This window comes from Lytechinus pictus, chromosome 3 (assembly GCF_037042905.1).
Source record: "Lytechinus pictus isolate F3 Inbred chromosome 3, Lp3.0, whole genome shotgun sequence".
Taxonomy (NCBI): Eukaryota; Metazoa; Echinodermata; class Echinoidea; order Temnopleuroida; family Toxopneustidae; genus Lytechinus; species Lytechinus pictus.
Window position 1 is genome coordinate 67,872,298 of NC_087247.1, and position 16,269 is coordinate 67,888,566.

The following is a 16,269-nucleotide window of genomic DNA, read 5'->3' on the forward strand; positions in this document are numbered from 1 at the left end:
AATTAGAAATTAGCAGTTATTTTTTTTCTGGATCCCAACAAAAATATTTTCATGTAACCTTGTTAAAAAATGCACTAAATGCAATTTTGCCTTATCATTCCAACCAAAACTATTCTAGTACATAACAGTAGTAATTACCTGGAATAGTAAAATACGCTTTTGGAGTATATAATACCAAAGCTAAAAGCGGCTATAAAGTTTTTAAAACTTAAACACTCCATCCTGTAAATTGTGCATTTGTAAGAAAGCAAAATTTCGATCTCATACTCTCTTTATTTTTCATAACTGATCATTGACAGATTGATAAAGTTGGGAGGAAACACATTTCAAGCGATGACGACAATTGAGAGACTACCGGGGTTCCGCTGACATGAAAACCAGAAACGTGTAATTAGTCTTAATGTGTCCAGTCGTGCGCAGAATGTAATGGCTGTCCGATAACAGCTAATTTCATCGTATGAAAGAAATCGCCGTCGAATGAAGGGGAAAATCAATTTTTACAGTCACTACCATGGGCCAAACTCCATCATATATATTTCATTGACAGAAAAAAAATGGTTATTTGCATTGTTATGCCGACGGTAGAGGACGTGCTAAATCTGGCGTACCGGAATACCGTATGTAGTAGACGATGTATGAATACACTTGCGTAGCTTTCCACGAATCAGATAGATGTTAGTACTCACGCTAGACAAAGTTTAATTTCCTATAGGATAATTATCATATTTTTGTTGATGAGTATTGTCAATGTAAACAGATCGAGTCTCGTTTGGTTAAAAAACCCGCACTGAATCTATCTCAGAACCAGGATTGTACGTCATTTTCATCACTCACTACGTGGAAGTAAGAGATAGCATTCAGAAATTATATTGTCAGACGATTTTCATTGAAGAGGAAATGTCGATATAAGGAAGCGTCAACCACAAATGCATTAGAAAGCTTTTTAGGATCAAGTGAAGACTAATCGATAACTTTTATTTTGTGTTCTCCATATTGGAACAGAATACTTTCGGACAGCAGAGTTTGGATTAAATATCAACTGAACAGTACACTGCTCACAATAATTTATGCATAAATTGACTGAAAGTAAAACAGTAATGGCTCAGAAAGGGACATCAACGAGTTACCAATCTTATCTCACAGTGGTCTTTTTATTGATGCTCATTGCAGACCAATGTACGTGTAACATTCTAGATGACATGGATATGACAAGATACAACCAACAATATAAGAGAGGAAGCAGAATAGGTATGTATATTCTAATATCAAGATGCTTCAGTTGGCTGAAACAACGTTTAGTGCACAAAATTATTTAAAGACTATAATTATTTTTGATCGTTTTTTTTTAACCCCAGTTAGACAATGTATTTTACTTTATAAAGGCATTCGTAGTTTATATATAGTTGCAATTAAACACGTTATCGAACATGGAAATCAGGAGAAAATGGTATGTGACCAGTAAAACCCGGGATTTGAATACTAATTTAAACACAATTTGCTTAGATTTCATAAATATGTACTATAAAAAGTGATCCTTGATAATCAAGCTACGTTAGACCTTTGGATATTTAGCCTGTAGCATGTAAGGCTCATCTAAATTAGTATGTAAATGGAGCTTTCGCTAATGTAGGATTTTAGTGTAACCTATACTTGTATATTACCTGAGGATGTATTCATGTAGCAACATCATTTCAATCGCTAATGGAGTTACCATCCATCCATACTATGCATATCTACCAGTTGTTCGGACCCTCCGGTCCACATTCTGCAGTCAGGTTTAACTTAGACCACGGTCGGTGCTAAAATTATGGAGAGCTAAAAAATCAAAAATTCAGTTTTTATTGTATATTTCTTTTGTTCATTGTTTTGTTTCCTTTTGTTTTTATAATGAAGAAAAATACTTCAGCTATCATTCCCAGACAATTATGAACATTTTGGGTGTTGCCCCAATTGGCTCTTCATACTTAAACCACAACTTTAAACCAGGCTTTGATTTAAACCTGAGTCCAGAATTCGGGCGTCTATGTATATAAGTCCATGACGGACGCCCAACACAGTTATTATAAAGCCCTAATTTCTCGAATCCCTCTGTGTTAGCCTTTGACTGTCCTCTCCTCCTCTCATTTTCTTCATCTCTCCATTCGATCCTGTTTCACCTTACTACTTGGATTCTTTCCCACCTCCTCCGTTTTATTTCCCTTTTCTAACCATTGCTTCATCTTCTCAATTTTCTCCTTCCTCCCTCTTCCCCTCCATTCTTCATTGCAGTTTTCCTTTTATTCTTATTCTATCTTTCCTAATTACTCTCTTTTTACACATATGGATTATAATTTATATGGAAAATGTTCAAAGGGCTCTTACCTCGACCTGTAAACTAATTATCCATCCTTTTTTTCTGCACAAGTGGAGAAGTAATGCATTTTGAAATTAATCTTAATCATGTTGATATTTGTATTCACTCCTCTGAGTTAGACCTCTCCCTTTCTGAAAGTAATGAGAAAGGGTTAGTGATTAAAGTTTATTTTGGTTATATCTTGTACACTTTAGGTGCAGCTTTATTTTGGATAGGGTGTTAAAACTGCCATGCATTCCGTGTTCTAAAATAATGACTACATCCTAAGGTATTAAAATTACGAAGTTGAACAAAACATAAGACATCCACAGGATTTGTGCAAATGGGTTTCAAAATAACACCAGGGAAAATGAGGAGTGTGGTTACCTATATGAACACCGGTTGAAACCACAGATTTTATTTGCTCTAAAGCTGTATTGGACTAAATTTATCAAGATGCAAAGATGAGCCATCGTCTCGTAGGTTTCTATTTATTTACCGAAACAAGAATTCATTTATTTTTATAATATTCCAGTAAATAACTATAATGAGCAAGAATTCTACTATATAGGACCCACGGATCAACTCTATTCCCGAATTAAAAAAAAAGAGACTAAAATGGTGCGATTACATGTCCGATGCTTCTCATTAAACTATCAGAGTTGGCCTAAAATGAACAGGATTGTAGTAAATACACCCTTATGGAACAAACACAGTGTTGCTACAGTGTGTTCACATAGTTGACTACGTGTAAATTGTGGGTTAACCATGTGGCCACACTGATGTCACAGTGTGGGACTTCAGATCACATAGTTACCACATAATTACCCACATAGTTGGCATTCAGAACACAGAGTGGCACACATATACCACAATATGGTATGTATTAAACTATGTGTAAACCATGTGTTCATAGTGTTTGCAACTGTGTGATCACATAGTTGACCGTTGGAATCGTGTGTTAACCATGTGGTCACAGTGTTGTGACAGTGTACGACTTCAGATCACAGAGTTAATCACATAATTACCCATATAGTTGGCATTCCGAACAAAGAGTGACACATATACCACAGTGTGGTGTGTAGAGAACTATGTGTAAATCATATGTTCATAGTGTTGTCACTGTCTGAAATTTCAGTGTTTTCAACATAATTTCCACATAGTTAGTATACTGAACACATTATGGTAGATTTTTAACAATGTGTAAACTCTCTGTGTTCATAGTGTTGTCACACTGCGAGAGTTTAGACCGTTCATTTACCACATATCATCCCCGGACTTAGCATACTAAAATAAAATTCGTATACTTACTACGGTGTAATGCTGAACTATTTGTAAACCTTGCGTGTGTTCATTTATCACATCACTATGACGTCATGTATTCAATTCAATTTATTTATTTCACTCGATAAAAATAACATTATATAAGGTAAATAAAAATCATAATGGCAAGAAATAACAATACAAAGTAACGAAAATGATAATCCAGTAAAATGATGTATAGAAGAGGCTTCGAGTGTGGACGGGCGTAAAAGATCCATTGGTTCTTAGAAGTTCCAGCCTAATAAAGATAGAAAAAGAAGGGATACAAAAAAAGAACATACAAAGACAAAAACATACAAGGGAAAAACAAACATTAACAAACTGAAAATGAAGTGTTTGTCTTTCTAGAAAAATGGTAGAAAAGGGGTAAAGGACTAGCATTTGTGGAGGGTCACAGAAAATCGACAGTTGAAATTAGTGAGAGTAAGAGTACGAGAAGGGCAAACACAAAAGTTATAATCAGTTACTTAGTTGTTAGTTGTCGAAATTTATTTATCAGTCTACAAGGAGTAAATTTGCATCAACACTTTAATATGAAGTGATTATTTGATTAATCAACGAGTAAATGTTTAGTTCTATCTGAATGACCAGATTATATTTATTTACCGAGCAATCACATTTTCAGAATGTTCATCAAACGTTTTCTTTATGTATTTATGGTGATTATTATTATTGTTGTTGTTATTTTGTTTACATCATTGTCATTATTACCATAATTTTTTATTCTTATATGTTCACTATCATCAGGTCTACTTTTTTTCAATTCATTTATTTGAACAAGCCTCCTTTAATCGGAGGAATTCACATATCATGGTGCGTTCATGCTGATAAAAAAACATGCAAGCAACACAGGCATTAAAAGGCAATAAAAAACAGCATAAATGCATTAAACTCTTTACACGACAAAACTACTGTGTTTGCTAAACATGATAAAGTAATACTCATTATCATCAACTTTAAAGTGTATTTGCCAAATCAGCATCCAGGTGACTCCAAGGAGGAATCCGCAAATTATAAGACTAGCTTGATATGCACAGAACTAATGTGATATGCCGATGCTTACGAACCATATTTAATTCGTGCATTAAAACCAAATGGTTAAGCCTCTATTGGCGTCGACTCTGCAGTTTTCAATAAGATTCCCTCGTTCCCTCGATACAAGATTATTTTGTTCGATTATAAATTGAGGCAGGATTATGGTAACCATGTGGTAAATACAGGGTTACCACACATCCCAAAATCACATAGTAACCACATAGTGATAAAACCCTGTGGTACACTTTGTTACCACACGTTCCCAAAACATATATTGCACACATGTGTCACACGTGGTACAGTGTTACCACACTTCCCAAAAACATATATTGCACACATGTGTCACACACTGTGGTACACACACTGTGTTGAATAGTGTGGGTATAGTGTGATCTTTCCATAAGGGCAAATGTTATCTACTTAAAATTTATGTAACTTGGTTCAATAGTATTGCATCTGTGTGAACAAGTACAGTTTTTATTTGTTGCTCATGTTTAGTACAATTGTGGACATTTCAACGAAAAATATTAGCTGGAAGAAAAGTAATTTTGTTTTTGCTGCGCTTTTTTATTTCGTTGAAGTCATTGATGTCAATGACCCGGAATTCGGGATAATTAAGATTCCTTCTAAATAGATGAATAATATACTTATTATTCAATGCATGAAACTTCGATCTAATATTCTTGATGACATAATTAGGCTGTTATCATCTCTTTGTTAGGATATCAATGAATCATGAATGAGTTACAAATTGAATCATTATAGTGTCTTTAATTATTTAGTGTTCCATTTTGGAAGATTATTACGGATATTATAAACAAAATACATGTTTTAAAGCCTGACAATTCAAAGGGATATTGATTTGTGGGTGATCGACGGTGATGATTTCGGAATGGGTATATTTATGTCTGTAAATGAAGACGTGATAATTATGAAACTGACAATGCAATTTGTGATCGGATGACTTTTTTGGACAAGACAAACTATAAAACGAGACACTCGGTGAATAGAAGAAAAAATTTGAGAGATAGAGAGAAAGAGGGAGAAAGAAAATGTATGTATGTATGGGTGTGTGTGTGTGCGGGTGTGTGTACAAGAGAGAGAGGGGGAGGGGTCGGGTCATGGGGAATTGGTAGGAAGGAAGATGGACAACGGATTTCGAAGGAAATCAATCAGAACATTATAAATCCTGTCTTATTCTGAAATCATTTTTGTTTGTACCTTCTCTTTTAGAATGCAGATCGTGTGCCACACTCTCCTGTATTCGGACATGCGCTAGTAAGTATCTTATTACAATGCAATAATATTGTACGGCTGTATAAAATTTAAGAAATTAATGTTCATCATACAATGTCTACTTGTGTACCTGCCAATATTTTACCATCTATAAAGACAGTTATATACATAACCATTCAAAACTTTGTTAACAGGCAGTGCAATGATGATGAATATTTGTGCCACAATATATGACATATTTGAATTTGTTATGAAATTTCTCAAATTATGCAGACCTAGCTTTCTAGAGTTCTTAATGATAATGGGAGTTGTGACATTCAGCAACAGAGGCAATCTTCTTTCGGCAGTTTTCGGAGAAGTTCGGAGGCGCGTTCGAGTCGCTTCGCTAGTTTCATCTTGATAACGTAAAAGCAAAGCGATCGAAATCGCCCTCGAAATTTTACCAAACATCAACTCATAGAGAATAAGAAGTCCAGCTCTGTTTCTTCTTGTCGGAGACGGAATATATCAGTGGTTTTCACATTCGACTGATATGATTTAGGCAGGATGAAGGTTATACCTACAAATATTAATTACTTACAAGATGAAGAACACCGATGTAGACTAATTTTTTTTTATGTTCAAGGATCCTTTTTTTTACCATGTCCTAGCGTTTTAATAAAGTAAATGCTTAAATATTAATCACAGAAGTTATAATCTGAGCATTTGTAGATACAGTCATTTATTTCTACTAAAATTTGAATTCCACTGATAATTACGAAACACACGGAGGGTGGTCTGACATACCTACATACTTGCAGATGCCTATATATAGCTGAGACTTGCATGTAGAAATAGGAATGCCCCCACCCCCTGGAGCAGTTTATTATGCTCCATGATACCCAGTCGAGGAAATCACTTTAGTGTTTTAATTTTCGCTGATCTCTCACGTTAATCAGTTATCAGAAGTATGCACAAAATTGAATTTATTGCATTATTTACTATATGAGATTAAAATTCGTTTCTCGGTGTACTGCATGCAGTGCTGTACAGAAACATTGTATTATGCACTGAATTTATTATTATTATAATGATAATAATGATAATGATAAAAATGATAATAATAATAATATTAATAATAATTAATATTATTATTATCATTATTCATGATTCTATCATTATTTTTTATCTCACCTGTATGTGTATTGAACGTTAAAAATATTATTCTAATTTATATCCATGTGCGTTTTTATTGGAAATAGACACAAACGACTCTGAAATCAAACACGGCGCGCTTTGGCTTGTAACCAGGTTTTTCTGATGTGGAATATAATGCAAGTAAAATCACCTTTTAAATATAAATGCTATATTTCCGAAGTAAAGTTTGAGGAGAGATTCGAATCGCCTCGGAAATGATTGCTTGTCTCGTCATTTTCACATACGTTATATTTGTTATACTATATGGCAATTTGCTCGGCCACACTCCATTCTGGGTAAAAAAAGATGACCGGAGTAATTCCACCAAAAAGGGGGCAAGATCTGACCCACAAAATAAATAGTCAGACTGGAGTTTATTGTGGGTCATTTTGTGCGCGGAGTATGGCCCTAGCTGGCAGAGTAATTTTCGGATCAATCTGACCCGTTTACCAGAGTGTATGAAAACGAAACGGCTGCTATGCTAACCGACCAGGATTAGAATATCAAAATTTTGGCTTCGATGTGTACAATTTTGAAATAATTCCTACTTATATTACTAAAGTTTTAACGAAGTTCACATAACATAGCTTGTTTGTGCAATTTTAAAGCATCAAGATTTCTTTTTAAAAAGCTATGTCATATACTGTAATAATCCATCATACAATCACAACGTAGTTACCATGACATTATGAACAGATTTTAGAGCATACTATAACTGGTAACAAAATACTTTTACAGATTGTAACCTTGGCAACAAGGAGTAGCGTATGGATTCATATCCTTTCCGTTTCACGTATGTTGATGCTTCCATAATTGTTGATACGAAATATGAAGCATTTAAGATCGCATTAGGATAAAAGACGTGAATCTCAATTGTGTTTGACGAATTCAGCAATAATGACTAGTATTTATTATATGTTCTTTCTTTCATTTTCTGCTAGTGGGAAAGCGATCCTTCATTCTGGAACCAGAAGATCATGAAGCAGTGTCAAAAGATAATGTAAATATGAATATATTGATCTGTGGAACTAAGACGCCGTCATTGTTCTTGAAATATAAACACCATAATATATTCGACATAGGGAAAGCAACGTTAAAAGGAATATAGCCATTATTTCCTCCTCAAACTGAAGTCATGTCAGCAAAAATTTGCTAACAAATACTTATGTTCATATTTTGATTAGAATATAGGATTTAAGTTGTTATGAAAGAAAAGAGAAACATTTTAGGCGTAGCTACAATCAAAGTTTTTCATAGATAACCTCCCCGTGAGGCCGAAAAATATCTTTGCTGGGAATCGAAGCCGGGCTCTAGGATGGCTAGGAGGGAATTGAAGACTTACTATTATGTAAGCCTACTTATTTCACATCTAACATAGATGAAATTTGCATACTTTAAGAAAATCAAGTGTTTTTATTTGGGTAACCACGTTTGCACGCTATGAACCCACTGTACTATTCGTATAAGAGTAGGGGGAAGCATGAGTAATATCGGGAGGAGAGACGTGCGGGTCATAGTGAGTAAATAAATATCGTAAATTAATAAAGTGACTTGAAGAACGATTTTTTTACCACAAGTTTTTCATGGTCTGATTATATAAAAACTGTGAAGAATACTGACGAAGAAAATCGGGAAAGAGAACCTGTCGAAAATATTTTTCAAGATATCAAAACACCTTTTTATTATTTTTTAAAATTTTTATTCTTGTATTTTAGTATATTCCTGTAGTGAGCGGCCAAACATGCCTCCTAGATTCCTTCTTTGAAATGCTATCAGAAGAAAGCAAAGATCGGATTATTGAGGTAAGAATAACGATAAGGAAAGAAAGATATGGTATCGATGAAAGAAGGAGTGAGAGACAGGGTGTGTGTGGGAGTGGGTGTGAGTGTGTATGTATGTGGAGAAAGAGAGCGCGAAGGAGAGAGAGAGGGAGAGAGAGGGGGAGAGAGGAAAGAATCAATGGTTGATCAGGACATAAAGAATTGTGATGAAAAATACAAATAAAGTCTTAAGTGACTCTGATTAAAAAATGTATATAAATTAGATCTGACCTGATGCAGGCCTAAATGTTTTGCTATATACTGTTTATAATACTTCAGACAAACGACTAATTCCTCTATGCAGACTTATTGTTAGCGAGATGCCACGAATGAAAACATTAAGCCACATGTAAAGGAAATCATTCAAAGCTTATACACCTCATTTTAGGGAATCCTGACGTTTATGAAATCAAATTGATTCAATAAGAAAGCGAGTACTTTATAGATTAAAAAATGGAATGATGATCTGCAGAAAATAGACAATGAAAAAAAAAGAGAAGACAAAGTTCACAAATTTCATGAACTTTGATATTTTAGAAAAGTTATTGACAAAGCGGTCTGACGTTATTTTCTCAAAATATACCGCTCATTTGAATAATAGGATGACGCATAGATCAATTCTTCTTGAAAATGTTAACTCTTATAGAATATTGGACTGGAGATGCATGATCAACAAAAGCATCAAGGTTACAAAAAAGTATCCCTTTATAGAAAAAGAATATGAATTTCTGTCATTCAACCAAATTAGACATAACGCAAACTAGCATTTTACATTTGATGAAAAGGAATCAGTGGCGTACCTAGGATTTTCCACAGGGGGGCAAAACCGTCCGCCAAAAAATTTGACAAGCAAAAAAAAGAAAAAAAGAAAAAGGTATTCAATCACAAATAAAGGATTTCGTACCAGAAAAAAAATTGACAAGCAAAAAAAAAAAGGTCTTCAAGCTCGTCAGGGGGGGGGGGGACAATAAAGGTCTTCAAGCTCGTCAGGGGGGGGGGGCAAAAGAGGTATTTCAAGCTCGTCAGGGGGGGGGCAGTGATACGTCCTTTGCATGGGTTGTGGATCGTCAGGGGGGGGGGCAGACTGCCCCCCCCCCGTAGGTACGCTAGTGAAAGGAATAAATACTGTAGTTTTACCTATCGTGATGTTAAATTTGCTTCATGAAAATGCACATGAATTGAAAGATATGCTTCTCCTCTTTCATCTGGGGCTAATCTCAACGTTTATAATGCACGCGTGACTGAATTAGAACAATGGAAGCTTGTGTTACCAAATTTTCATTTGCACGAGCAAATTACGATTTTGAGTGAGTTTTTCTGGCTTTTATATGCTGCTATCGATTCGGCAAACAGATTTCATAACTTGAATATCCATATTTTTCCATTTGAAACCTTATGCGTAAAACATGAAAGAGGCATGATCGAGAAAAAGTTGCATGAAAACATGCTTAATTTCTACCAATTCGACGAATCGTTGAAAAACAAGTATTTTCGTTTTTTCCAACAAAGCAGCAGACAATAGGCTAACCATGCTAACGTTGAATGTGTTTTTGTTGCGGGCTATAGTCTATAATTATGGGAATTCAATGTTACAATTTAATAATTTTTATATCAACTTCTCTCGTTTCACTCGTCGCTACATTTCATATGGTATTTCACAGGGGAGGTGGAATATGCTTGAAGGGGCAGTGCGAAGCAGGGGAGAAAGCCATTTTTTGCTCAGAAGGTTGTTTTTCTTAGTGGGTCACCCCCTCCCAACAAACATGATTACCTTTCAAGCTAACCATGCACAATATCACACTCACCGCACAAATACCGGTAGCACATTGTCTGCCGCTTTGATGAAAATACTTTTTTTAATGATTCGTCCACTAGCTAGAAATGAATCATGTTTTCATGCAATTTTTTCCCGACCATACGTCTATTATATTGGGGACATCCCGATAGTCCGCGGGTCCGATAGTCCTTTTCCATCTTGCTGATATTGATATGTCGACATGGCGAGATATGAACTGTAAAAGTCCTGACGAGAATCCAGATATCTCGCCATGTTGACATATAATTTGTTATAAGTGGACTTGGCAAGATGACGTATCTCGCCATGTCAACATGCAACTTTTCAAAAGTCGACTTGGCAAGATAACGTATCTCGTCATGTCGACATAATAAGCTTATTATGTCGAAATGGCAAGGTAAAGTATCTCGCCGTGTCGATGGCATCTTAAAGGCTCCGTACTAGGGGTAATTGACGTCTAGAGGGTAAATTAACGGGGGGGGGGGGGGGGGGGGGTTAACAGTCCCATGCGATAAAAATATGAGGATAATATTTTCCTCTAAGTAGTTGTCAGGGGGCCATTGTCCTTTCGGTTATCGTTATAGAACCCCATGGACTCGTGTCATTTGACCTTTTGACCTCCCGATGACATTTTATCTCACTATATCCTGATCATAATTTTACACACACTGAGGACTATCGGATTCGCGGACTATTGGGCTGTAACCATTATATTTTACGCACATGGTCTCAAATAAAAGATGGATATTTAAGTTATAAACTTCTTTTCCGAATAGATAGCAGTAAAAGCCAGAAAATTTACTTATAATCATAATTTGCTCGAGCAAATAGAAATTTACTAGTACCACTTTCCATTGTTTTAACTCCGTCATGCGTGCATTATGGTTATTGAGAAAGGGCCCCCAATGGCCTCAAATGAAAGAGGGGAAGCATATCTTGTCATATATATATATATATATATATATATATATAACTTAAGAACTAAATCACAAAAAATATATATATCATTGTAAAGCTTTAGAATCTTTTGTTTTATCTGGTATAAATTGAGAGATTCCTCATTCACACACTGTGAGTAAAAACAATTTCATATTACATATAGAAGTCTGAAATAAGACATTTTAATTTGGGAAGCAAAAACTCCGGTCAGTCGCATTACACTTTGTCCGGCACTACAAATTTGACATTTTTTAAAACCCTTCCAACATCTTATGTTTGAAATTTTTTTTCTTATTTGATGTAAAATGACGACCTTCAGATTATTCAACTGAAAATTTTACAAAACAAACAATAGTTTTCTGTAAAATCAAAATTAAGTAAAATAAAATATATTTAGTCCCGTGTATATCTTTTCTTGTATGGTTCAGATTCTCCTATAAGGAGATGCGTAAGAAATCAACCTTGAGGCTAATTATGATCACCCTTTATATTTATGGAAAATATCCGCATTTGCTTGGAATCGCCCATATACTAAACGAAAGAAGAGACCCGAACCTTGACAATGACAGGTCATTCTTCTAATGCAATTGTGATTGTGTATGTCATGATAAATCATCGATAATTCTCAGTTTAGTTTTTTTTATGGGATGCACTGTATGAATGTGTTATTACATCTGATGTTTTTATCAAATCAATTTATATTTAAACAGTTTGAATTTATTCAAAAACTTAAAACGACATAATAGGTGAGAAGAAAATGCTTTTGAAATTAAAATTTGCAAGTTTAAGAAACTAATTAATCAAATTAACTAAATTAATAAATTAACATGCAAGGATTAATTTGAATTACAAAAGTAAATAACTTTGTATTAGTTTCATGATTTTATATTTTTCGACCATCAAAGTGAAAGGACAACGGTAAACTTGAATTCAACACTTTGTTGGTCGAGGTAGGCTTCTTAGTTGAATAAATTAATAAATGAAAATAAAATGAATCTATATTACTCATTTTTATCGATTCTTCTTACCTTTCTCTTTGTTTTGATGTAATCTTGACAGGCTTTCCTGGAAGCTGAATGACAGGTGTTGGGTGTCATTATAGACGTCAGTTTGTCCTATCGACGGACCAGCATCATTCCAAGACACATTTTGATCGCTAAAACAACTCTATGAACACTCCAGGGTAGACCTTCAAATAGTCACTTCATCAGCGCAACTTATGATAAAAGCGTTGATCTTTCTTTCTTAAACTTATTATTTCTAGATGTATAGGTTTTATACAAAGAGGTTTTCTAACATTTTCGATGAAATCACACTTTTGAGTATTATGTGATAATTCGACCTTCAAGATATTAACATTAATCAAACCAACTTTGGACATCATTGCTTAACTTTCTTTATTGTAAGACTGTCTCAATATGGAAAGATATACAATCTACATTTTGGAGCATTATGTCTACTTGAGAAAGCCTATCAACATTAAGCAAGTTGGGTTTTAAAAATTATCAAACGTTGTAACACTGGTTGAACAATGTTTATCAGCAAGGCTGATAGCACCCTGTATTTTGTATTGTTATTGTATTAGTTTCCAATCTGTCATATCCTTCATGTATAAGGATAATAATGATGATAATAATAATAATAAGAATAATAATAATAAGAAGAATAATACATAACATTGAATAAGGCGCATACTACGTGTGTTTCTAAGCGCACTGTGGTCTGTCTATGGTTGATACTTGGGATTAAAAGAAAAGAAAAAAAATGTGGAAGGGGAAAATGACACAGCTAATGCAACTAATACTAATAAATCAAAACTGGTGTGCACTTCCGACTGACTGACCCACAACTGCGAATCATTTATTAAACAAGTAGGTTTTCAGTAGGGCTTTGAACTGATTCACATTATTCCAAAATAGACGGGTCAATATACGATTAAAAATACCCTTTCCCGGAACAAATTGAAACAAATGACTTTTCAACGGTTTTTTGTACTATTTGACCTTAGGAATAAGATACTAAAAATCTGCAAAAATCCTTATCCGGGAAAGTGGTTGTTTTCAAGATGGCGTCCAATATGGCCGACATTCACTGAAAATGGATACAACTGACTCATTATCCACCCTAGAATCATATTCGGTTCATATTCCATGGTCTAGGGGGTAAAACAATCGTTGATATAGGCTAGAGTGAATTATAAGCCATCCAGTGTACCTGGCAAATCCAAGATGGCGCCCAAAACGGCTGCCGTTGGCTGGAAATCCACAATTCATCTAAGTGGCTTTAATTTGGTTTTCATACAATGGTTTTAAGGGTGAAGTATAGTACATTGGAACAAGTTACAAGGGCAACCAGTGGTCCGGTGTGTCCAAAATCCAAGATGGCTTCCAAAAATGGAGTTTTAAGTACCAGCAGCCTATTTTTAAGATCAATTTTCGGAAGCCACCTTCGATTTTTTGACATATCAGATCACTGACTGTCCTTGTAACTTGCCCCAATTTATTATTTGACCCATTTAACCATGGTATAGACACAAAAAACATTATGTCCCAGGCGGATATAAAATGAACTATGTCCATTTTAATTGTCAACGGCCATTTAAAGCGGACAAAGCTCATTTCATATCGGCCTGGGAAGTGTGATTCTGGTTTCTAATCCATTGATTTCAAGAGTCAATAAAAATACATTAGGGCTAGTTACAAGGACGGTCAGTCGCCTGATTTGTCAAAAACTCTAAGTTGGCTTCCAAAAATTAATTTCTAAATTGACTGCTGTTTCTTAAAGCGGACATAGCTTATTTCATATTGGCCTTGGAGGTTCGATTTTGGTGTCTAAACCACTGGTTCCATGGGTCAAAATGATATATTGGGACAAGTTTTAAGGCCAGTCAGTGGTCTGGTATGACCAAAAATCCATTATGGCTTCCAAAAATTGATTCTAAAATGGCCGCTGATACTTAAAAGTGGCACAGCTCATTTTATATCCGCCTGTGAGATTTGATTATGGTGTCTGAACTATGATATCAAGGGTCAAATTATAATAAGGACACGTTACAATGACAGTCAGTGATTTAGTATGTCCAAAGTTCCAAGATGGCTTCCAAAAATGGAGTAAAAAATGTATGATGTTACTTATAAAAGGACATGGTTTGTTCAATATCTGTCTGGGAAATAATGGGAAGTTTGGTGTCTAAACCATGGTTTAAAGGGTCAAGTAATACACTAGGGTAAGTTACAAGATCAGCCAGTTGTCTGTATGTTTAAAAATCCAAGATGACTTAAAAAAATGGGGTGCAAATTGACTGTTACTTAAAATATACGTAGTTTATTAGAAATACGTCTTGAGAGGTATGATTTTGCTGTCTACACTAGAGTTTAAAGGGTCAAGTAATACATTCTATTAACTTGAAATATTGTTTCATGAGTTGGAAACAGGACCCATTTTGATGAAATTTTAGAATCCGCCATGGATTTGTTTTGACAAAATGGAATACTAACCATTCTTGCTACTTGTCCGAATTTATTATTTGACCCTTCATACCACAATTTAGACACCAAAATTATTTCTTACAGATAGATATTGTAGAACTCTGACCATTATTGAGTGATATGAGTCGTTTTAGATGCCTTTTTGAAAACCCTCTTGGATTTATAAGGCAAACTGGACAACTGCATATATGTAACCAGTCCAAACGTATTTTTTTAACCATGAAACCATAGACTGGACACCGAAATAATGTCTCCTCGGTGGATTTCAAATGAACTATGTCCATTTTTAAAGAAACAGCAGTCATTTTAGTCTCCGATTTTTTGGAAGCCATCTTGGATTTTCGACACGATGAACCACTGACTAATTGTAAATAATTTTCTGACTTTTAAAACCATGGTATAGACATCAAAATCATATGCCCTTGACAGATATTACATAAACTATGTCCATTTGTAAATACCAGCGGCTAATTCATATTATTTTTTTAGCCACTGTGGACTTTTGGACATACTTGACCACCCATTGTCCTTGAAACTTATCCCTATGTATTCTTTTGACCCATTTCACCATGGTATAGGCACAAAAATCATATTCCCGGATATTGAACAAACTATGTTGGTTTATTTTTAAATAGCAATAGCATTTTTAACTCCATTTTTGGACGTCATCTTGGTTTTGTTTTAGCATACTGGACCACTGACTGTCCTTGTAACTTGTCCCAATGTATTATTTGACCATTGGAATCATGGTCTATATAGGAACCAAAATCATATCTCTCAGGTGGATATGATATGAGCTATGTCCATCTTAAGTATTAACAACAATTTTAAACTCCATTTTTGGAAGCCATCTTGGATTTTTGGACACACCACACCACTGGCCGCCCTTGTTACTTGTCCCAATGTACTACTTCACCATTAAAACCATTGAACAAAAACCAAATTAAAGCCACTAAAGTAAGTAATAGATGAATTTTGTATTTTTTAGCCTACGGCAGCCATTTTGGGCGCCATCTTGGATTTTCCTGGTACCCTGGAGTGCTAATATTCACTCTAACTTGCATCAATAAATTCGTTTACCCACTGGACCATGGAATATGAATCTAAATAGGATTCTAGGGTGGA

General features: G+C 34.9%; 1 protein-coding gene across 1 annotated transcript; it reads left to right on the forward strand.

The window, feature by feature from the left end:
- The first annotated feature begins 666 nt into the window (after positions 1–666).
- On the forward strand, positions 667–13,403 carry LOC129256138 (uncharacterized). The gene is made up of 5 exons (XM_054894412.2): positions 667–1,248; positions 5,924–5,968; positions 8,044–8,102; positions 8,818–8,904; positions 12,716–13,403. Exons 1-5 carry the CDS (start codon positions 1,068–1,070, stop codon positions 12,734–12,736), a joined length of 393 nt encoding a protein of 130 aa, XP_054750387.1. The 5' UTR covers positions 667–1,067; the 3' UTR covers positions 12,737–13,403.
- The last annotated feature ends 2,866 nt before the right edge of the window (positions 13,404–16,269 follow it).

Coding starts and splice junctions, on each gene's coding strand:
- LOC129256138 (XM_054894412.2), top strand. CDS start 1,068: ATGCATAAATTGACTGAAAGTAAAACAGTAATGGCTCAGAAAGGGACA. Junction 1,249..5,923: donor TAAGAGAGGAAGCAGAATAG/GTATGTATATTC, acceptor CTTCTCTTTTAG/AATGCAGATCGTGTGCCACA. Junction 5,969..8,043: donor CTGTATTCGGACATGCGCTA/GTAAGTATCTTA, acceptor ATTTTCTGCTAG/TGGGAAAGCGATCCTTCATT.